The sequence below is a fragment of the Macrosteles quadrilineatus genome, unplaced genomic scaffold, assembly GCF_028750875.1.
Source record: "Macrosteles quadrilineatus isolate MER2022 unplaced genomic scaffold, UCM_ALF_1.0 Scaffold_2__2_contigs__length_208266976, whole genome shotgun sequence".
In the NCBI taxonomy this organism is placed as follows: Eukaryota; Metazoa; Arthropoda; class Insecta; order Hemiptera; family Cicadellidae; genus Macrosteles; species Macrosteles quadrilineatus.
Window position 1 is genome coordinate 38,277,291 of NW_026542595.1, and position 24,954 is coordinate 38,302,244.

The 24,954-nt window shown below is 38.6% G+C and overlaps 1 protein-coding gene across 3 annotated transcripts in view; it reads right to left on the bottom strand.

The window, feature by feature from the left end:
* Positions 1-1,647: 1,647 nt before the first annotated feature.
* Positions 1,648-24,954, bottom strand: part of LOC128986512 (cilia- and flagella-associated protein 206-like) — a 43,256-nt gene continuing 19,949 nt past the window's right edge. For all 3 annotated transcript variants that reach the window (XM_054406917.1, XM_054406918.1, XM_054406919.1), the window contains 7 exons: positions 21,763-21,892; positions 20,970-21,074; positions 6,465-6,632; positions 5,724-5,872; positions 4,856-4,948; positions 4,445-4,580; positions 1,648-1,911 (listed from right to left, as the gene is read on the bottom strand). In XM_054406917.1, the coding sequence (XP_054262892.1) occupies positions 1,675-1,911; positions 4,445-4,580; positions 4,856-4,948; positions 5,724-5,872; positions 6,465-6,632; positions 20,970-21,074; positions 21,763-21,892 (1,018 nt within the window). In that variant the 3' untranslated portion in view covers positions 1,648-1,674. The remainder of the gene's footprint in view (positions 1,912-4,444; positions 4,581-4,855; positions 4,949-5,723; positions 5,873-6,464; positions 6,633-20,969; positions 21,075-21,762; positions 21,893-24,954) is intronic.

Genomic DNA, 24,954 nt, shown 5'->3' on the forward strand with positions numbered 1-24,954 from the left:
ATTCTGCGGATGCATTATGATGATATACTGTTATAGCATCATTTAGAACGGCAGGCTTACCCCTGTATAGATAAAAAAACTCTGGCACAAGATTTTTTGTGAAATACATACTATTTACTATTCATAACAATTTGAACATTTTGAAGATCTCTAGATAGTTGAAATAGATTACAACAATTATTATTAATGTGACTGCAAAACTTCAGATTTCCTTGACCCCAAAAACCCAAACACCTCACACCTAAGTTTGAGTGGTTCTCCAAAGTCCATAGCTATGTGGAAAGATAAAAATATATCTATATATATATATCTATGTACAAGTAAAAAAAAAAATAAAATAAAATATATTTTTATTAATTTTGATTTTTAAATTATCGTTCCAGAGGTGAAGGACTATCCAAAGAAATACAACCTAAAAATTGATGACCATTTACATACTTCTGATATTGTTCAAACGAAAGCCCATCAGGCATTTAATTAAGACAACACATTTAATTAAACAAACAAAATAAAGGGGAGAGGTGATTTTAAATAGCTTTTTTCAGTAATCATCAGTTGGAATACAAACACTATTTCGGTTCAAAGATATATACAATGGTAGATTTTTAGTTTTTACATTGTATAAATTACTTCCATTTTTATCTTATCTACAACAGCATATACACAAAATCCATTCATAAAATAATTGGCAGGCATATTCTGAACTTAATCTTGATCACGGTATAAGATAAATCTTCCAATTTATTTAAATTTTTAATTATGGTTATGATTAACCCTGGTTTCAGTTAAACAAGGAAGGGGTACTGAAGTTTTATCAATAATCAAAGATTTAGTATCAGCTTTGACAGTGGATAGAAACAGACATTCCATTCTCATGTTAAAGTTACAAATGTTTTAGAAACAAATGAGAGTTATTGAAAGCCACAGACAGTGAGATCTGATATAAATTACTGATTACTGTCAAAGCCAAGTTTTTAACTGAGCCAAACTAAAAGGACAACTAATAGTAAAATAATTAATATAGCAAGTTTTATGTCTTAACATCCATCACAGACTCCAAAACTGAGGGTACACATGATTTCAACAGTAACACAATCTGCCACAAGCTCATTTAACTATGTTTTTTTTATTAGGTTCTAGATGGTCCATGGTAAATGGTTTAATGAGTCTGATAACTTTACTTCTAACACTCTCTGAGGGAATGAAAAAAATATCTCACTAAAATTGTCTGGGAAACTGAGTGGTTATGGTGGTTGCCTTCAAATCTGAAGGGTGCTTGGTTTGATTGCAAGCAGGATCGTTAGAGGACTGCCATTTGTCATTGGGCTGTCAATTATAGTGTAGTGGTGAGGTCTAGCTAAATAATATCAACGATGGTAACATGAAAAAAAACAAAAAAACCTTATAAAATGCTAAAGGTGTAGAAATACATTAAAAATTAACAAAGTGGCTTTAGCTAAAGCTGACTCTGTGAATGGCTCTTTCAGCTATGTTCTTTTTAGTCAAATATTGGCCATAGCTAGTTCATATAGATTGGATATTTGAATGTATACTTAAGTTCCAAAAATTAATGGTTCAGACTCCAAAAGAGGAAAATAAAATAAAAAAAAGCTTTATCACAATTTTTTTTACTAAAATTTATTGCATATTAAGAATCAGTTTTTTGAAAGCAAATCAAGTTTGTGGACAGCGTGGCAGGTGTGTCCACATATTGTTGGACATGAACTGGTCTCTCAGCCAAGTACCCCGCAGTCCCACTATGTAGCTGCGTACTGCGGGAGTGTTGGTAGCTGTGTGTCTGTCATGCTGCACACCAGTGCTGCGAGAAGGCTTGGCTTGTACTGCGATATGCAGCCTCTTGTGGCTGTGATCTGTCTGACAGCTGCGGGTCGCTGACTTGCAGATATCAGCCTAAATGCACACAACAATTACTGCCATTCGTACTAATTTAGGTTTACAGAAATTGAATCCCAAGAAAATATTTTAATTTTTAAAATATAAAACAAGGGTGTACAAATTTTTTTAACCCTTTGAGTGCCAACGTCCGGGGAACCGGACGTTTTTAAAACGAGCCAAAAGTGCCGACGTCCGGCCGACCGGACGTTTTTAGAACGAGCCAAAAGTGCCAACGTCCGGCTGACCGGACGTTTCGTAATGATCGAACAGTTGTCATAACAACCGAATGGATACTCGGATTCTTTTAACCCATATATTAACATTGAGTCGAAAGTTACTAGATGCGATACATCGATTTTCGTTGGTCGAAATATCAAAAATTCGATTTTTACGAAATTTTAACCTAAAAATCGCCAGATCGCGCTCGGCATTTTTAGCGTGACCTTCGGGAAAAATCATCGGCATTTTTTGAGCTTTACTTTTATTTCTCGCCTGGCACTCTAAGGGTTAAAGACTTGATCTGTGGCAGAAAGGAGACTGGTTCTTCTACCATGACAATGCACCTGCACACACATCCACTGATGTTTACTCGTTTTTTGGCTAAAAACGAGATGGTTGTGCTATCCCACGCTTCTTATTCACCTGACCTGGCTCCATGTGACATTTTTAACCATGCATAAAAACGAGGGACAAGCTGGCGGCCATCTCAAAATATGACTTTAGAAATTTGTTTTGAGAAATGGAAAAACAGTTGGGACCAGTAAGCTTCAAATGGAGAGTAATGTAAATGGAGGTTAAAGTGTTAAAAATGTCAAATATCTTTATATTTTTGTTGAATACTGTTGTGCAATCATTGTAAAACTTCAATAGAATTTTCAATAGAGACAAATTTTGGTCTTATTCATGGTATAACCTTGGAGAACAATCTTCAAGTGAATAATGCCTTTGGCATCGGAAAAACAATTCAGCATTGTTTTTATGTTTAATTTGACCTAACAGCATTTTCCATTGAGTTGCTATGTTTCTGGGTCGTAAATTTCAACTTTTTAAGCTGTTTTCAACCTTTAAACAGTTTCATCAGCATTTTTACCCAATAGAAAACAAAACTTGACACATGCTAGTGCTAGTTGTTCACTTTTTTACTTGCCATTGCAAAAAAACAAATCACTAGAAAAAATTGGGCCAACAAAAACGGCCACTACAGACCAAAACAACCACTCACTGAACTGGCAATGAGTTGTGCTATACACGCCTACAGGCTGAAACACGTACTATGTAAGCTCTGTCCAGGGCAATGCTATTCCGGTATTTTCGGGTACCCCCTATTATGTTTCATAAGTTTGCTTTGAGCTATACACAATTTACTCTTGCTTGGTTGCACTTTTTATGTTTAGAAATTGAAATCCAAGAAATCAAGAAAAGTTATATTATAGCCTTTTGATAAGCTATGTAACAAAATCACTTTTATATAAGTAACTGATACTGGGACAAAGATTAACAAGTAATTTGTACCCATATACAGTAGACTCCCTCTTATCCAGACACCTTTTGACCGGACATCCGTTCACCAAGACTACACTCGGTGGAAAATGACATCTCTCTAACAGGACAATTTTTATCAGCACATCGGTTTAACTGGACTAGATCTGTAGGAAGTGGGTGGTACTGAAACGACTGTTCTCGTGGGAAAGATTTGAGACCAGTGATCACGTGTCTAAATACAATGCTCTCCTAAATTTAAGTCAAATAATGTATACGATATGCATTTAAACGGTCTGTTTTAACGAGTTTTTGAGAATGTCGGTTTAACCAGAAAAACCGTTATCCGGACAAGCCTCGGTCCCGAGGAGTCCGGATAAGAGGGAGTCTACTGTAGCTAAATTTTCATAGCATCTCAGTGTTACTTCAAAGAATTATATTTTGTGTCTTAAAACATAAAAGAAGATAAAACTATCTGATTAATTTAATATGGTCAAGGAAGTAATATAGAGTACATTCCGGCACAAACAAAAATAAAAATAAATCAAAATACTGTCGTCGACTGTACACAAAATTTTGAAGATTTCACCAAGAATGGGTTGAGTGGGAAAGAGAGTCTTCAGGGGTCCTAATGGGGATTTGAATTGTGACATGAAGACTCTCTCTTCCCAACTCTACCCTTTGTTGGTTGAAAATGCCGTCAGGGACAATGAATATTCTGACTTTTGTCTATTCTGACTGTTAAAAAAACAAACACAGATAAGTTTTAGTCTAATCCAAAGAAATTTATTTTTTGGATCTGACCTATGCAACACAAACTCTTTAATAATGTGACTAGAAAGCATTGGGATAGGACTCAGTTTGACAAGTTGTTTGATAGCATTTATAAGGTGAGTATGCCTAATATTTTTCAAGTGATCCAAATATTTCAATTGACACAAGATCTCAGCTTTCGGAAAAAAATATTATTTTAGCTTTGAAACTCTAAGATAGAATATCTGACTTGAACATTGATGGTATATAGCTTAATAGCTAATGGTTGTAAGTAGTGTTATTGTTAGTGACTGACCAGTTGTACAGCTTGTCTCTTGTAGTCCCAGATGTTCCAAGAGTACGAGGGATCTAGCTGGTGCTCCACAGGGTGAGTGTCTGTCTGTGTTTGTGAGTCACACTTCTGGATCATAGCAGATGTTGGGGTTTTGGATCTGAAAAGTACAAATCCCTTATAATAACACACTAAAACTGTACTGAAACTGTATACTGACTGTAAGTCAAACATCTGAATAGCTCTGAGGCTGAATAAAACTACAATCTTTGTGAAGCCACAATTTGTTAAACCTTCATTTCCATTTCCAAGCTGAAGAATATTTAAATTAGTGTGTGTTTATGTTTCAACAATGAAAATCACATTTCAGGACTATGCAATCAAGGTACATGCACCAAATTATTGAGTTTCTTAGACTAGCATAAAAAAACTTACGTTGGTTTCAAGTTGTGAATTTGTTCATCCATATTGAACAAAACGATGAGTTCTGGTCTATGAACTACAAGGTCCAATCCTTGTTGATAATATCTAAAGAAAAATATAGGTTTAAAAAATTTAGTAAAATAAAACAGAACACAGTGGTATGTTAAATATAGTTTTGAACACCATTTTAATTTTTTTATCTTTTTCAGTACTGCTACATGCACATATTTCTGTAATCAAAAATAATATTTCTCCTGTTACTTGCAAATGGTAAGGGATTCAAACCACAGTAAAATTCCATAAATTGTAACATTCTGCCCAAAATTTTTTATTTTTTTGTCCTAGGACGCTAGGTACGAGCCCGGGATTGTTTTTCACATTACTTCAGGCTAGACCTAGGGCTTGCGGCATTATCACTTAGATAAAATCCATTGCTGATTAGGTGGGATTTGAACCCGGGACCTCAGGCACCGAAGCCCCGTGCTCTAACCACTAGACCAGCTCGCTCCCCCAACATTCTGCCCAATAAGCAAGATATGCCAAAAGGTAGAGTGTGCAATCTAAGATTTTTGATCAAGCCAATTGGCTTAAGCTTTTGGAATAAAACTTGAGGCTCAAGGTTTTTAACACCATGTAATGAATTAATTGAGTAATTTAATGTTTTAATGATGTAATTTAATGATTGTCTCCCATAATCACAATCAATCTTTATGTTGTCATCCATAATGTCAGCAAAATCATAAATCTTTCAATTGCAAGTGCATTACTTTTGTGAGAGTTTACTTACTTTCCCTATAACCTCGCATACTCCTTCCCATCTCCATGTGCAGTATGCTTAGTAGTAAATGTACAAAATTAAATAAAAATAAACTAATAATACCTTTCAGGATCTCTTCCGAATGTATAAGCAGCTTCAACAGAACTGAATGCAAAGAGAAATCCCTTGTATCTCAGCAACCCCAGGGAGAGCTCTGCAGGGAAAAGGGAACCTTCCATCTCCACAAACCTGAAGGCACAGTGGCCATAGTACTGCGGAAACAAATGGTACTGATCATTACACTGGTATATTGCTTGCTTAAAGCTGAGCATTGCTCCAGACAGAATACAGCCAATCTCAATCCTATTACTCTCATATAAAAGCAAAACATTTTGTCTTAATATATTCTTAGTAGGCTATGTTATGATGCTGTGTAATATACTACAACGGAAAGTAAGATTGTCAACCCTCTAACTGAGTAGACATGTATTATTTGATCTTTTGTTTGACTGAACAATAGTGGTGATTTTATCTTGTATTTTTATTTAATTAATATTTTTTACATTGTTTGAGATGGCCTTGCACTTATCTGACATTTCCGATTTTGCAAACTTGCTGTGGCTGTTTAACCATATTTTCAAGACTCTTTTTATAGATGATAATGAACTAAAGCAACATTTAATTATTGGTATGTGAAATATTGCTGCATTGGTCAAGATTCCGAATATATTAAATATATGTATATAAAAAAAAGTAAAACAATTTAGGACTATTGAAACTTCAATGGACAAGTGACTACAATTAATTGTTTTAAGCTTTATTCTTTGGCTAATCGTTTTATGTTAATTGATTTTTTTTGGATACCTGAATTTTTTTCGGATCACAATTTTCAATGTTGACAAGCTCCAAAACTTCACATTTTACTTTGGACGGTTGAATTTTCTGTACCCTGTCATACATTGAAATTCTGGAGGTAAAAGTGTTTAGTAAATCATTCAATGAGTCTATTTTATCTTCAGACAGCCGATGAATCTGCAACAACAACAAAATTTCACCTTTGTAACAAACTTTAATAACCAAACTAATCCTGAAATCTCAAGAAAAATCATGATTGCTTTAACTGGGATTTAGGCACACTGTAGGAAAAGAGAATTGGAACATTAGGCCCTTATTCTTATCATTGGCAGAAAATTTTTATAGGTTTAGAGACTGTGGACTGTGGCTTAGGGTGTCAGATGGCCAAGTGCACCAATGGATGATCCAGGATTTTCAGGCCAAACCTCAAAACAGTAAGACTACTTACTGCTGGGTTATGTTATGTGTGAGCATAGCATAATCATCCTTAGACTTTTAGGGGTGTGCGAAGCAGCAAAAAATCTTCGATTCGAAGCAACATGTCGATTCAAAGCAATACGCATTTTTCTATTCATACATGTCAATGGAGTGAAGTAACAATAGGCTAATTAAAATTTACCACATTTGTGTAAAGCAAAGTTTTGTTGATGTGGTATTAGGCCTTATCATATATATGACATAATATGAATTTTAAGTGAAAAAATATTTATTTTCAATCATATATTAGAAGAACCTGTATTGCTGGAAATGTCAGTGAGCTGCTTTACTTGCCTACATGTTACCTATTTTATAGTATTGATTTTACAAATAAAGATATGTTTTGGCGTAAACAAATAAAAACATTTGCAATATTTATACTGAAACTTTCAATTGGTTCAAATTGATAAAATGAGAGGATAGAATCAGACCTACAAACTACAAGGAATACAAAGCAGGCAAAAAATACCAAATTTATCAGTCTAAGACCTAAAATTACTAGTTAAGTATCAAGTAAAAATTTTTCAGACCTGTGTTATTTTTAGAATGATTTTAGAGTGGCTTGTTTTGGCTATTACAGTAGTAAAACATGTCTCACACTGGTTACACCAAACAAAACTTCTCATAATTTGCAATGTCAAAATAAAACATTATAAAACAATTAAAGCAATATTTACAAGCAAAGAATTAATTAAACCGCTCCTGTATTGCGGGTATTGCGTTGACTTTGTGCAGGCGTTTTTTGTATATGGATACCACGAATACTAGAAAAATACCGGTATGGATCATAAACATAAACAAATGACGTTTTTGGCCTGAAAATAAACATTATTTAAAATTGCTTAAATGGAACTGCCAAACCATATGTTCAATGATATTAGTATAGGATTGGGGCAAACAACGTCATTTGTTTATGTTTATGATCCATACCGGTATTTTTCTAGTAATCGTAATGGATACTGACTCCCTCATGAAATTGTTTTTTGATCACCACTGAATCAAATCGCGATTCGATGCATCAAATTGAATCGAATCGTAATTTTGATGCATTTTCGATGCATTGCACATCCCTAGACTTTTTTTATTATCAAGGAATCCATTGTTAGAAATTCCCAGAATTTTGGGTATGCTTGATGTATTTGGGTTCTTATGAATTCTGAACCTCTCCCTAAAACGTGATACAAATTATGAAAGAGTTACACAATAGAGTTAAGATGAAGAAAAATATTGATTTTCTAATCTCACACTTTGGAAAACTGTAAATTTCATTGACAGGATTTTCTCTGTATTCGCCTAAACATTTTAAACCAAAAGGTATGAAGCCAGGTCAAAAAGCTGGCGTTGTCAAATTATTGGTTTTGCCCAACTCGTGTATGAATGCTGTCTGTAAATAAAGTCCTCCATCAAGCTCCAAACAAGCTAGTTTAAATATTAGGCTAACGTCGGGTTTTAATTCATCCATCCACTTTTATTCTAGCCAGTTCCCATTACTCACGGTTCGATTAGTCTCACACAGTGTTTAAAAAAGGTTGTGAAGCAAAGTTGATGCTCCTGCTAATTATAAATCAGGTTCTGTCATTATATTTCTGCGGTCTCAAATATGAACTTATTGAAGTCGATCTACAGACAGAGATGGAGTAAAGTAGTTTGGACGTAGAAAATGTGTGACGTAGAAAGTGGAGGAAGGGGCAACTGCTCTCGTTCATCAGACTTGTTCGAAGCAGTGACTAGAAGTAGGGAATTTGGCATGCGGATCACAATGTAACTAAAGAAGACATTGCCAAACTGATAGGGGATATCTATCGAGGACTACAATAAATACCTGGAAATCTTGAACACACTGAGTAGATAGCAAAGTTTAATCAAATTTATTTTGATCGAAACTGATGAAGACTTGTTGCTGGCCTTGTACAAATGTTCAACACTTTCTATTAACTTGCAGCAGTATTTGCCAAGGATTCACCCCTTCTTACCACAACCTAATCATCAAACATGATTTACAGCTGTTGGGAACATCAATTCGCATCACAAAGTTTAAATACTAATACTAGCCTTTGTCCAAACTAATCACGAGAGATAAAAGGATATCCCAAAGAATTGGGTCTGTTAGCAATAAAAGTAATCTGGCGCGGAGACGGCGATCTTGTGTGGTTGAGCCTCGATGCAGTGAGTTGGGAGGGACCTCATTTGGGACAGTGCAGGAGTAGGGATAAACAGTTAAATTGTAACGAAGTGATCATAGTATACATAGAATTGAGCCGTTTTCCCTCAGCACTTTTCCCTCAGCACTTTTCCCTCAGTACTTTTCCCTCAACACTTTTCTCTCAGCACTTTTCCCTCAGCACTTTTCCCCCAGTACTTTTCACTCAGGTAAATTCTCTCAGGACAATATGCTGGGGAAGGAGCTCAGTACCAGGGCCCGGTACTGAGTACTTTCCCCCACCTTTTGGGGGTAAAATCCGTGCATATAAGGGAGGACACTTGGGCAGCAGTCAGTTGGGCCTTCGGGCCCGACCCCACCGGATGGGCGTGTTGAGCCCCCTGTGACCCTTCCCTGGGTGCTGGACGGGCGTGTTGAGCCCCCAGTACTTTTTCCTTTCTCCGGTACAGGACGGGCGTGCTGAGCCCCCAGTACTTTTCCCTTCCCTCTAGTACAGGACGGGCGTGTTGAGCCCCCAGTACTTTTTCCTTTCTCCGGTACAGGACGGGCGTGCTGAGCCCCCAGTACTTTTCCCTCTCTCCGGTACGGGATGGGCGTGTTGAGCCCCCAGTACTATTCCCTTTCCCTTAGTGCATGGGCGTGTTGAGCCCGCACTGGCTGGACGGGCGTGTTGAGCCCCAAGCGCTCCTTCTTTACCTTTCCCTCCGGTACAGGACGGGCGTGCTGAGCCCCCATTACTTTTCCCTCTCTCCGGTACGGGATGGGCGTGTTGAGCCCCCAGTACTATTCCCTTTCCCTTAGTGCATGGGCGTGTTGAGCTCGCACTGGCTGGACGGGCGTGTTGAGCCCCCAGCGCTCCTTCTTTACCTTTCCCTCCGGTACAGGACGGGCGTGCTGAGCCCCCAGTACTTTTCCCTCTCTCCGGTACGGGATGGGCGTGTTGAGCCCCCAGTACTATTCCCATCCCTTAGTGCATGGGCGTGTTGAGCCCGCACTGGCTGGACGGGCGTGTTGAGCCCCCAGCACTCCTTCTTTACCTTTCCCTCCGGTACGGGACGGGCGTGTTGAGCCCCCAGTACTTTTTCCTTTCTCCGGTACAGGACGGGCGTGCTGAGCCCCCAGTACTTTTCCCTCTCTCCGGTACGGGATGGGCGTGTTGAGCCCCCAGTACTTTTTCCTTTCTCCGGTACAGGATGGGCGTGTTGAGCCCCCAGTACCTTAGTGCACGGGCGTGTTGAGCCCGCACTGGCTGGATGGGCGTGTTGAGCCCCCAGCTATCCTTTGCATCTTCCCATTCCACTCCGTACAATAGTGGACGGTATTAAATAGGGGATTCTGTTTTAGGCTGGGCAGTTGGAGCCAGACAGCCTACGAGAAAGGTCAGCAGAAGACAGCGCAGCTTGCTACAGGTCTACACCACTATTTGAAGGCTGGGCAGTTGGAGCCAGACAGCCGACGAGAGGTGTCAGCAAGAGACAGCGCCGCAGAATCGACATCACTGTTAGAGGGCTGGGCAGTTGGAGCCAGACAGCCGACGCGAGGCGACAGCAACGATAGGTTGCTCTCTGGGGAGTACGCCGTTGGAACGGCATTCCAGAGGATCGCAAGGACCAGTACGACGGTGAACACTGGACGATTGATGGTTGTCTTTGAAATAGAAGGCATAATATGTTTTAAAGAAATTGATGTAAATATTGTAAATAGCGCAAAATAAATGAGTTCAGTTTGTAACAGTCTGAGTTGTCACTAACCCAGGAAATACCCGATAGGAAAAAGCTAGAAATATTTTGTAGTAGAGTGAAAGGGACTTTTCTCCTTTCAAAAGGGAAAACTTCCTTACATAATTTTGGCGCCCGAACAGAGACTATAATAGTGACAACTCAGTACAAATTGACTCAAGGAATTAAGAACTTTGAAAAAGTGAAAGTTTGTGAGGAACAAAGGAACGAGCTCTAAGTTATTACTTTTAGTTATTTGATACTTGTTTATGAAAATAATTCATTGTTATACCCAGGAGGACCAATACGCCAACATAATGACTGATTCAGAGACAGAGAGCATTCCTGAGGAAACAAGACGGAATCCCCGAGTAGGATGGATCTACACCCTAAAGAAGGCAGAACTAATAGAGGAGCTGAAGAAATTCGGCCTTCCTGTCAGTGGCAATGTAACAGACGGGAGGAAAGCCCTATCATCTTTCATAAAGGGAGGATACAGTCTCCCAGGACCTTCAACCGAACAAACAGGAAGTAGTACAGTAGCCGTGAGTACTAGTGATAAGGTGAGAATCCGCAATATTGTAAGAAAATTCAGAGACAGGACGACTGGAATAAAATATTGGAAAACAAAAGATAATATGAAGTAATTGTGTTAGAAAAAAAAGGGTGATATGTCAAAAAAGTAAGAAAGGTTTGTTCGTAGAAAGAAATTCAGTTTAGAAGGGATTTTTTTAAGGAGATTATTTTGTTTAGGGAAATTATGCCATTTTGTTTTGATTTTTTGGATAAAACTTTTTCGTTACTGTTTGTAGCTATGTGAACTGCAAAATGAAGAGTATAATTTGTTATATGTTGAGTATTGGTTATTTTACCTAATGGCCAAGGAGGTCAGGTAAATTAGTGTCATTGGTATTTTTGAAACAAAAAAATGTAAATAAGAGGTATTAATAAGATGGTTGAAAATCTTGACTCAGAATAAGTCTGAGTCTTTCTTGACGTTATTAAAGAAAGAGGGGAGTGTAACGAAGTGATCATAGTATACATAGAATTGAGCCGTTTTCCCTCAGCACTTTTCCCTCAGTACTTTTCCCTCAACACTTTTCTCTCAGCACTTTTCCCTCAGCACTTTTCCCCCAGTACTTTTCACTCAGGTAAATTCTCTCAGGACAATGTGCTGGGGAAGGAGCTCAGTACCAGGGCCCGGTACTGAGTACTTTCCCCCACCTTTTGGGGGTAAAATCCGTGCATATAAGGGAGGACACTTGGGCAGCAGAGTCAGTTGGGCCTTCGGGCCCGACCCCACCGGATGGGCGTGTTGAGCCCCCGGTGACCCTTCCCTGGGTGCTGGACGGGCGTGTTGAGCCCCCAGTACTTTTTCCTTTCTCCGGTACAGGACGGGCGTGCTGAGCCCCCAGTACTTTTCCCTTCCCTCTAGTACAGGACGGGCGTGTTGAGCCCCCAGTACTTTTTCCTTTCTCCGGTACAGGACGGGCGTGCTGAGCCCCCAGTACTTTTCCCTCTCTCCGGTACGGGATGGGCGTGTTGAGCCCCCAGTACTATTCCCTTTCCCTTAGTGCATGGGCGTGTTGAGCCCGCACTGGCTGGACGGGCGTGTTGAGCCCCCAGCGCTCCTTCTTTACCTTTCCCTCCGGTACAGGACGGGCGTGCTGAGCCCCCATTACTTTTCCCTCTCTCCGGTACGGGATGGGCGTGTTGAGCCCCCAGTACTATTCCCTTTCCCTTAGTGCATGGGCGTGTTGAGCTCGCACTGGCTGGACGGGCGTGTTGAGCCCCCAGCGCTCCTTCTTTACCTTTCCCTCCGGTACAGGACGGGCGTGCTGAGCCCCCAGTACTTTTCCCTCTCTCCGGTACGGGATGGGCGTGTTGAGCCCCCAGTACTATTCCCATCCCTTAGTGCATGGGCGTGTTGAGCCCGCACTGGCTGGACGGGCGTGTTGAGCCCCCAGCACTCCTTCTTTACCTTTCCCTCCGGTACGGGACGGGCGTGTTGAGCCCCCAGTACTTTTTCCTTTCTCCGGTACAGGACGGGCGTGCTGAGCCCCCAGTACTTTTCCCTCTCTCCGGTACGGGATGGGCGTGTTGAGCCCCCAGTACTTTTTCCTTTCTCCGGTACAGGATGGGCGTGTTGAGCCCCCAGTACCTTAGTGCACGGGCGTGTTGAGCCCGCACTGGCTGGATGGGCGTGTTGAGCCCCCAGCTATCCTTTGAATCTTCCCATTCCACTCCGTACAATAGTGGACGGTATTAAATAGGGGATTCTGTTTTAGGCTGGGCAGTTGGAGCCAGACAGCCTACGAGAAAGGTCAGCAGAAGACAGCGCAGCTTGCTACAGGTCTACACCACTATTTGAAGGCTGGGCAGTTGGAGCCAGACAGCCGACGAGAGGTGTCAGCAAGAGACAGCGCCGCAGAATCGACATCACTGTTAGAGGGCTGGGCAGTTGGAGCCAGACAGCCGACGCGAGGCGACAGCAACGATAGGTTGCTCTCTGGGGAGTACGCCGTTGGAACGGCATTCCAGAGGATCGCAAGGACCAGTACGACGGTGAACACTGGACGATTGATGGTTGTCTTTGAAATAGAAGGCATAATATGTTTTAAAGAAATTGATGTAAATATTGTAAATAGCGCAAAATAAATGAGTTCAGTTTGTAACAGTCTGAGTTGTCACTAACCCAGGAAATACCCGATAGGAAAAAGCTAGAAATATTTCGTAGTAGAGTGAAAGGGACTTTTCTCCTTTCAAAAGGGAAAACTTCCTTACAAAATTAATGTTTACAATTATTTATTAAGCACATAGAATGATCATCAAGAGAACATTGGTTAATATGTTGTATCTTGAGCAAAAGCGATTGGTGTATTCAAATTCAGACTCCTCAGTGAGTAGCTTGGCACCGTCTTGGGTGAGAATGTCTTGGAGATCATCGCTGCCGCCGTAGACTGTCCTGGTAGATGTTTTGAAGTTGAATTCTTCTTGTGTTCCTTCGTGTTGATGGTTGAAGACTGTCAACACCACCATGTTGTATTTGAGACTGGGCAATGTTTTAAACTCTTCTCGAAGCAGTTTCTCAGCAACCAGAAATGTAACACTCAGGAACGCTTTCGTGTCACAGTAGTAAGCTTTGGGATTGTCAATGATAAAATCCCGACAACTTAGTAGACCTCTTTTCATTTACCATTTTAGTTGAGGCAGTTTGTGGGCTGTTCCAGACTGCTAACTTAGTAGACCTCTTTTCATTTACCATTTTAGTTGAGGCAGTTTGTGGGCTGTTCCAGACTGCTTTGATGTGGTGGTACTGTTTCGAGTCGTCTGTAGTTGGATGTTTGTAGGCTGAGCTGTAGATGTTCCTGGAGTTGGTAGTCGGGAGGTTGAAGACACTTGAAGGGCTGCAGACTCCTCGAATCTCTCGGCAAGTGGCAGGCTGCTGTTCCGTAGCTTCTTTCCTCTAGACGACGTTTCCGGATGATTTAGAGCAACCTCCTCATCAGAAGACGATGTAAATAGAGTATGTTTCCTGCCCTTGCTGAATTTTTTTGAATACACTTTGGTAGCAAGACACATTTGCTAGTGTCTCGCTAATGCTTTCACTGATATAAAATATGCTTCATGACAAATGGAGCATTCTATAAACTCCATCACGAACAAAGTCACAAAAGAACATTTATCACACCGAGTCACAAACACCGGTACAAAGCTAAAGCACGCAGATGTTACTGCTACTCTGAGCACTGAGCCAATGAGTGCTGATCACAGAGTGCTGAGGGTATTTATGTCGAATAAGGGGTGTACGCTTGACACCTTTGTGACCCTGGTCGTCTTTAACCTGGGTCGTACATTGTCATTGACCCGGTCATTTATATTGAGGGTTGTCTTCAACCCCCTTAGGGTAAATGTCTAGTTTTACCTGCTGCATTTTGGCACAGAAAACGTACTACTATACCCAGAATGCCAACCGCATGGTAAAAAGCATTAAGCGGTTTGAGAGAGCTTTGCCTGTCAATCCGTAGGCAGCCCCACCAGCGTTGCCATGCAATAGCATAGCAACGCTGGTGGCGCTGCCTACGGATTGACAGGCAAAGCTCTCTCAAACCGCTTAATGCTTTTTACCATGCGGTTGGCATTCTGGGTTATAGTAGTACGTTTTCTGTGATTTTGGTGACAGGCGTCTAGTTATACCTCGTCCAAAGCTGTAGGGACAGCTTGACGATGGTGCGGACGTCTAGTTGTACCTCTTAAAAATCTGCAGGTACAACTAGTCGGGTACGCCACCGTGTACTTGTACCTCATATGTCTGCGTCTACTTGTACCTACGACTACTTGTACCTACGACTACTTGTACCTACGACTAGTTGTACCTACGCCTACTTGTACCTACGTCTAGTTATACCTACGTCTAGTGGTACCTACGGCTAGTTGTATCTCCCCTTCAACTTGTCACCAGTTTAAGGGATTTATTTTATTTCTTTAAAAATCATACAATCTTACAACAATTTTTTATAAACAACTTGCTACAAAAGCCAGGAAAATTTGTCTTGTCTGCAGCTCATTGAGAAACCCCTGTTCTTTATAAAGATATACTTGGTCAGTCCTTATCATATTATCCTTATTATTACACTTTGGTTTTTATTGTTTACAACCTTTTTCTCAGCTCGTGAACATCACAGAGAAATTATCAGCATATCGGTGGAAATGTATTTTCCTGTCGATCTACAGAATGCCTTTATAAATTAAAATGGACTAAAAAGACATAAAAAAGAATTACAAATTTTAAAAACTAACGTGGGTTTAACGGGTTGCTATGCTGGTGACAAAATAACAACTAATTAATTATGAAAATAAAATCAAAACAAATGGAAAAAATTCTAATCACATGTATTATTTACAGTGTATGTTAAATAGAGAAGTCTGTACATTGCATATTTTTCAACTTCATCGCACACTTAAGCTGTTCACTGGGAAATCCATTGTAAACTATACTTTTTATGAAATGGCGACCATATACATAGTACGTTTTTTTTAAGCCAAGTATAAATGCATATAAGATATGCATATGTATGAATATATATAAGAAATGCACACTAATCAAGGCAAATGCTTTAAGGTTATGTGAAAAAATATTTAAAGGAATCAGCCAAAATAGTAATACATAAATTTGTAAACTCACCTTACAATATTCATTTAGGCTAGGCCTATTCTATAAATGTTTAAAGTTAATAAGTTAACAAAGATATATGAATTACAAAAGGTGTTTTATTTAAACAAATGAACAAACATGCAATGAGAAAATGCTTGATGTTACAATGATAGGACTGACAATGGTGTGTGGGGTTGAAATTAAAATGAAATAAAAGATAAATTTGAATAAAGGTTCAAATAATTTAGATGTGATATATCTCAGGGTAGGGTGTCGTGCTGGCTTGAATGCTAAGAATTAATAAATTTAATAGTGTCCAAATAGTCCTAATTAAGGTGTTAAACTTACAAATCCCAACAGTGAAAAATCTAATTTTGGTGTTGTCCAAAAGGTAAGTCCAATTAGCACTGAATTAAAAGAGTTTAAAAGAAAGTTCATACTTAATTTTGAAAATAACAATGATGGAGTTGAGTCCTCTTGAGGTTTAGGCTACTGTGATATAACTTGATATAAACTGGTCTTCTTGATAAATGAATTTGATTTAGATAAAATTTGGACTCCTTCTAACAAACAGTTTCAACTACTCCAATGGCTTCCTTCTCTTTCAATCTCAATGTTCACATCATTCATTGTTAAACACATGGGATCACTTTCACTGCTTCTTAAATTTTGATTCCTTAAGGACTAATTTTGAAATGATATTATAAGAAATTTTGATGTATTGCAATTCTCTTACATATTTAATAAATAGGCCTAACTAAGTTGTGGGCTTTGTAAAAAAAATATACAGGATATGGAATGAATATTATTAATGAATAATTAAACAGATTAATGAAATTATATAAATTAGGGAAATGAATATTAGGCCAGCCTCTCTGGGGAGTGATTGTTAGGATGAATAGAAGTTAAGATTTTAAGAAACTTAATACTAAATAATTAATTAAATGACATGAAATATACATAATTACTACATAATTGCTAGGCAGCGGTCTATTGCAATTCATTAAGGATATAATTGTTTGTATATTTAATCTTATCTTATCTTATCTTACTAATATTATAAATCTGAAAGTTTGTGAGTTTGTGTGTATGTTTGTGTGTATGTTTGTGTGTGTGTTTGTTGCTCAATCACGCATAAACTACTGGACGGATTGGGTTGAAATTTGGCATGATGATAGCTCACATTCCCGATTAACATTAAAGCATATTCTTATCTCAAAAACCCTTTCGGGCTCCGCCCCAGTGGCTCTGTAGTTCCCCATGTTAATCTTATGATTTTTCATATTTAAAAGGAATTAATGAATCTTAACAGCTGTTTCAATTAAACAAGTTGGTTCTGTTCTATGATGTGCAATAGCATAAAAGTTACAAGGATTACCAACAGGGTGCAGCACTATTAATTTTTGACAACGGCTAATTTCCAACCAAAAGGTGAGTGAGCGTAGCGAACGAACTTCAACCTGGAGGCGAGTTAGCGTAGCGAACGAGCTAACCTGAAGGCAAGTGAGCGCAGCGAACGAACTTCAACCAGGACGTGAATGAGCCATGCGAATACTTATGAAGTTAAACGGGGCGAAGCCAGCGGGTACAGCTAGTAATACATATAAATGTTTTAAGTAAATAAGCGATTTCCGGTACTTGGACTGGAAAAATTTAATTACAACTATAGCTGCCATTTCGACCCTGGACAGCAATGCGTAGCTTTCAGCCTCCAATTTACGTCTGTAAAACTACTAAATTCATTTCACTTCTATTTAAAAGTAAAAAAGGTTTTGTGAGAATTAACGATAGTTGGTAGTTTTGTGAACTGCCACAGTCTGCTTGGGTATTTTTCTTTTGCAAATTGTGCTGGCGGTTGTAACTCAAGAGGCTTTATATTTTTCCAATTACTGCCATAAGTCTGTAAGTCAACGGTATTTATCATGTTTACTGCGCGGCTCGGTTTTATTTGTAGGTTTCAGCGTGGTTTTGTGTATACACGCGTTTTTTATAAACAAAAAGCTGAAGCATGATTTTTACGATATGGGTTTTGTGAGTTTGACCATTGTACTTTTATGATGCATGCCAAACTTTATTTGGTTTACAGACCTCTTGTTTTCTGGTTTCTAGTTACACTACACTACTTTTGGGTTGTGAAAGTAACAATAACAGTAAACAACAGTACATTTATTTTTATTTGAATAAATCGATTATATCGTTATCGTCTAAACTGTTATATCCTGACGACGATGATAATGACGACATCAATTCGTCGAGCTCTTCTGTCAATTCATCATCGTCGTCAGGTATCACAATTGGCGACGGCATACGTGGTGGTGCTGTAGAGGTGTGTGGTGTGTGTGACGGCTCGGACGTGTCTGGGCGTGGCTTCAGCAAAGGGGGAATTGAGTATAGAGCAGAGCGTCGTACACTGTTTTTTTGAAGGCGGGCCCTGTCCCTCTGTCCGTCTCTTTCCGCCGCGGTAACAAATCAAAGATTCGTGGCGCATAGCTGCCGACATTCTTCCAGCTGTAACAGATTAGTTGTTTAGTTTAGAGTACAGTTTGTCCCTGAGGATCGGCGTTTTTATTACTGTGGATATTGGTGTGTCTTGGTTTACATGTGTTGTATGAGTTTTGACATCAACTATAGCATTGACAAAATACAGTAGTTTATCTGGTTTACAAAGAATATTACCGTTCACTGCCTAGTTGTTACAGAGTATTTTTAACATCAAATACTTTTACGGTTTTGGCTGGTATCGGAGTTTTGACATTCGGTGGGAAAATATAGAGTAGTTACGCCTTGTAACATTATCAGATTTATAATATTACTACCGTCATTCGTCTGTTTAGAGCGAGTTTACCGTAGTGCTGGATCTAGGTCGCAGGCTTGTTTTGGTTTCTTAGGATACAAGGTTGTTATTTTCTCATGTTTACTTTGACTACGTTTGTTCATCACTATCTTTTAACAACTGCTCTATATTATCAAATTTTATTCGGACAATACTACAAAGCTCATTTAGCATTCATAAAGTTCGTTCAGTACTAGATAAATAAACCCCGGTTTCCAAACACAAGGCAGCAAGCCGGCGGGTGACACAGTCGCGGCACACACTCTAACCGGTTTATATGTTTCAGAACCATGTCTGATCTCCGTGCTAAACTGAACAAGCTAGAGGTTGTCGAGGGACCCTCTAGGATTGCCATGACTGAGCTTACCAAACCTGCTGGCTTCGTAATTACGGCGGCACGGTTACACAGCCATGCTCAATACGGCATTAGCATTATTTTGGAGGTACAGGTGGACAACCTTGTGAGGATGGTTTTATTTACCAAAACGCTTTGGACAAACTCTGTCCCAATTGGATGTGGATACGCTGGCTAACGGGAATTACAAGGTGAAATGTACCTGCGTCACTAACTGCTCTCCAAATGTTATAATTTTTCAATGAGACAAAATATAGACACATATTAACAGAAATTGTGTTTTATTCCACTACCTTATTTACCTGTGAATAGCTGGTGACGTCTTCTACCACTTCTTATATCTTCGATGGTAGGACCTCAAAGTGGCGTCTTAGCGTCGCCAGAGCTTCTTTCCCCTCGGTGATCGAATCAAACTCGAACAGGATGTTGAAGATCATGTTGGAAACTGGTCCAAATTGCAGTTTTGGGTTACCTTGAACTGCACACACCTTGAACTAATAACCCGCTATCCACATTGCAACTGCACTTGACATTACACAACGGACCCGCTAACCCACTGTCCTGACTACACAAGGTCGCCACACGAGATCGCCGTCCCCGCGCCAGATCACTTTTATTACCCTGATGTTACGAAGAGGAGGTAATACTATCTACTAATCCGAGTGAACGTCATCCGTTGACATGATAAATAATCTATATACTACTGCAACATAACATAATTGATGCGCTATCGGTTTAACCGGTCTAGATCGGCAGGAAGTGGGCGGTACTGAAACGACTGTTCTCGTGGGAAAGATTTGAGACCAGTGATCACATATCTAAATACGTAATAACCATTATTGGCTTATACAGTATGCATTTAAACAGTCCGTTTTAACAAGTTTTTGGGACATCGGTTTAACTGAAAAAACCTTTATCCGGACTGGCCTCGGTCCCGAGGAGTCCGGATAAGAGGGAGTCTACTGTAGTCTGGAACAAAACATAAAATACTCATGCCGCAGCAAACATGCAGACTAAGCAAATTTTCATCTACCTGGCTGGAATTCCACTAAATTATTCCCTTAAATAAAATTTTTAGATCTATTTACTATTTAAAAATCATTTATTTTGATGAGTACTTAAGTTTGCTGCTACAGGGAAGAAAATAGAGGGGTTTTTATTGAAATGTTGATACTTGATAGCTTAGTATGAAGTAAACAAAATTTCAAAATGTCATTAAAATATCTCCATAGAGAAGCAAGCGACAACAGTTTAATTATTCTCTATAAGAATAACATGTTAATTTTCAATTTATAAACTACCAAGTCCAAATGAATGTAAATTTGTATTACATTTTCCAGTGACTAAGAGTGCTGTGTTGCTATTAAGCTCCGTCGCAGAAAACATACTACTATAACCCAGAATGCCAACCGCATGGTAAAAAGCGTTAAGTACTTTGAGAGAGCTTTGCCTGTCAATTCGTAGGCAGCGCCAAAAGCGTTGCCATGCGTGCAAAGTAGCAACAGTTAAGGCGCAGCAACAGTTGCTTCAGCTGTCTGACTCGAACAGAAATTCCACTATCTGTACACCAATACTAATCAGTAGAGAACCAGCTTAGTAATGGATGAAGAAAAGAACACGTTGGTCTCAGATTTAAACCACCTTGATACCTTGGGAGGTCGATGAAGACCTTAATTTACTGACGGCCCTTGTACTATGGTATAGAATGAGTAATTAGTTTTAACTGCTGGTCCAATGATCTGAGTTTTTTTTTTATTCATTGTTCAGCTTTTTCCTGAAAAGTGTTTAACCACTCAGTTTAGGAATAAGACTCACCTTTGACATGTTTTGAAGAGCGTAAATGATCTGATTGTACGTACTCAGGACTATCATCTGATCTTGGAGACTGAACCATGTTATTGATAGGTCCATAAACTGGGGCTGAAAAAAGCATATGTTTTATACAAATAGTTGTATTGAGTCTACAGTAAAAACTTGATTAACGATATGTAACTTACAATACAATAAATCCAGGTTGTAATAATGAATTGTTTTTTTTTAATGATTGAACTTTTTATTATGTTGTATGGATTTTAAATAATAATTTATATTCTGAAACGTTCTTACAACAATTATACAACCAAACCCTGAACCAGATGTCTTTGTGAGTTTATGCATTAAATAAAACTTATAGATGATGAGTTTCGTCACCACACTGATCGACCGATTAACTTTAATTGGTGTTGAACCCTTAGACCACAAGTATATAATATCTGGAACAGAGTTCATACTTGTTTTTGGTAACTCTCATAGTTGCATGTGATGGAAATAGTATGTATTTTTCTCCTAAGGTACAATATCAGAAGAAAATTTATGCCAAGTTTGACAAATATTCCTTATAGAGGAAGAGGACTGAGTACTCTTATTTTCTTTACTTAAAATCTAACTAATAACATATGACAGCAATAATTTAATTTTAAAATTAATATTTCAGTTTGACCAAATCTTTCTGATAATGATGATATCAAAGCAATACTTCCTGTAATTTTTTCTTATCTAATGGTATTATAAGAACAAAATTACTATGGCGGCTTGGCTATCTTATAACATATTAGTAGGTAAGTATTACATAGACTTGGTTGGTTGGGATGGCCGTGCGGTATCTGACTGTGTCATGCAGCTGTAGTAGTCTCTCGGTTACATGGGAACAGAGGACTACAATCTCCTTCTCACATTCCTTCACATCTTCTAGCATTGTCCTGCCAGTGAGAAACATATGTTGTGGTTACAATGAAAGCGTGTTGTTCTACTTGAGGTGCCCATACTCACGGCCGCCTTTAACTAAGGCCGCAGAGTTTGAAGTGGCAACACCGCATGGGATGGCTGAGTGGCTACCACTACGCTACACCACTGAACGCTCGTACCAGTCGCACCACGGAGGATAGAGCAAGCAGGCAAATAATCTATTAATTTAGATGTTTAATATCTGGCAAAACTAATGTGTATGAAAAGAAGGAAATTATCATATGAGGCTGTTGTGTTAATACAAGAAAATTAAAAACTAACGAGAACATTAAATTCAACAAAAAAATGTCTAGAATGTGGCCTAATTCCAAAGTACATTTCTGTCAGAGTAAATACTCAATCTTTTGCTGCAATGAAAGCTAAAGCAACTGCAGAAAAAACCTGGCTAAAAAATGAGATTAAATATTTATACTCGAAGAAAGAAATGCTTAATAAGTTGCTTTTTAGAACACACTTGGAATTGTTGGATTCGTTACATCCTAGCCAGAATCAAGTTATATACAATTTAGACTCCCAGATTAATAAAAAGATTCTTACCAAAAAAAGGGTACAAACCAAAAAAATTAAAGAGCTTTCAGAAAATCAAATCCAAAAAGAGATCATCAAATGCAACCACAAATTTTACCCTACAGTAGTGAATAAAACCAACATAAATTTTAATGAACAAGAAATGAACCTTTTGAGTAAAGGGCTTAATTTTAATTTTTCTAAAACAGGGGACAAATCCATATTATCAGACATATTACACTCTGAGGCTGCCATAAGAACCATAAAAGATGAGAATGCAAGGGTATTGGCACGTGCGAGTATTGTTAATAAGGCTAGACATGTAGTTAACAATCGACACAATACCTCCAGACATGTCAACCACAGGTCACTAAGACAGGTAGCGGCAGGCATTAGAGATAAGATCACTGACAACGACGCCGTAGTCTGCAAAGCCGATAAAGGCAACTCAATAATAATTCTTCCAAAACTTGACTATATAAGGAAAGTACATGCCTTCTTTGAAACTAATGACATTGGAAAATTGAGCAACGATCCTACCATACAGTATTCCAAAGAAATGAATAAACAAATTAGTTCGAGTACAACGCTCCTATCAAAATCTGAGATATTCACTTTAAAGGTTACTAATCCACGAGCTCCTATTTTCAGAGGCCTGCCTAAAATCCATAAACCAGACATTCCCATAAGACCTTTAGTAAATTTTATTCCATCAGCGGCTTATAAAATTGCAAAAAAACTGGACAACATAATAAGGAGGGAGTTCAAAATGGAAAATAGTTTTAGTTTGAAAAACAGTGTTGACTTGATTAGCAAAATAAATAATGTAAGAATAGAAGATAAATACATCCTAGCATCACTCGACGTGGTAAATTTGTACACTAATGTACCAATAAATGAGACAATTGCTATACTGAAAGATAACTTATTGAAAAACCCCTCATTAAGTAAAGTAGCTGTTGACGAGCTAATAAAACTCACTGAAATAGTTCTAAGACAAAATTACTTTCAATTTGAAAACGAAATATTTTTACAAAAAGAAGGACTGGCTATGGGATCACCCTTATCTTGTATTTTAGCAGAAATCTACTTGAACAACTTAGAGAACAAACATCTGTGGTCTGATAGTAACCGTCTAAAAGACAAGATAATATTTTATCATCGTTATGTGGACGACACCATTGTCCTTTTTAATGGAACAAAAAGACAATTGGGCATGTTATGCACGTACCTAAACAATATACACAGGAATATTAAGTTCACACTTGAAATTGAAAACAACAAATCATAAAATTTTCTGGACCTAAATATTTTTAAATGCTCTGATGAAAACAAACTAAAATTCAGAATATACCGGAAACCTACCACCACAAACCAGACTATACATAACACTTCACACCATCCTCAAAATCAGAAATTAGCCGCTTACCACAGTTTTGTCAATAGATTATTATCAGTTCCATTGTCCGAAGAAGATTACAAGGAAGAGGTAAACACGCTAAAATACATTGCGGTGTCCAATGGATACAATAGTAATATTATTGACAAACTCATTAAGAAACACAAAAATAAAAATATCCACACCAATAAGAGAACAAGCAAACCAATATATATATCTACTGAGTTTGGGACATACTTTAACAGCACATTGAAGAAAGAAATGTCAAAGAACAATGTTGTAGTATCGTTCAGTACTAACAATAGACTCTCATCTGCATTAAGAAGCACTATGAATAAATCTACCACTGACAAATCGGAAGGATCTGGAGTTTACAAACTTAATTGCAACAGCTGCTCTAGTTTTTAAATTGGACAAACCGCCCGCTCATTCAAAACTAGGTATAAGGATCACCTACCAAAACCATCCATCCACAAACCCAATTCTGCATTTGCTGATCATCTGATAAGTAATAACCACGATGTCTCATCTATTGACAAATCCATCAATGTATTACATTATTATAGAAAAAGAGGTAGTTTCCTGGATACAATCGAAGAATTTGAGATATTCAAGGCCGGCAAGAAACATCCCCAACACATCCTCAATGAAAAAACATCGTTTGAATCAAACATTATTTACGAAGCAGCCTCATTCATTCAAAACATATCAGAAGACAATGGCACTGATAACAACAAAGGATAGGAGGGGAGGGGAAGGACACGGCGACGGTCAGTCTAGACCTACACCCTGAACCCGCAGCCGCGCCGTGAGTTGTATGGCCATACTGTATTCGTTAAAAATGTGTGTTCGTGTTCGTTTTTGTTATTTGTTCTTCTCGTTATGTGTTTTTGAAGACTTTATGACGACCTCCTAGGAGCGAAAAAACACGTCTAGGCTTGACAATGACACCATAAGTGTGTCGAAACCGGTAGCCATTAAGTCTACCAAGGATTACGTTGGCAATAAGGTATTTAACCTCTAGATTAGTACAAGAAAATTATTTATTAAAACCTTTTATGGTGCATTGAACATTTAAGTATTATTAACTAAGAATTGTAGCTTTCTTCC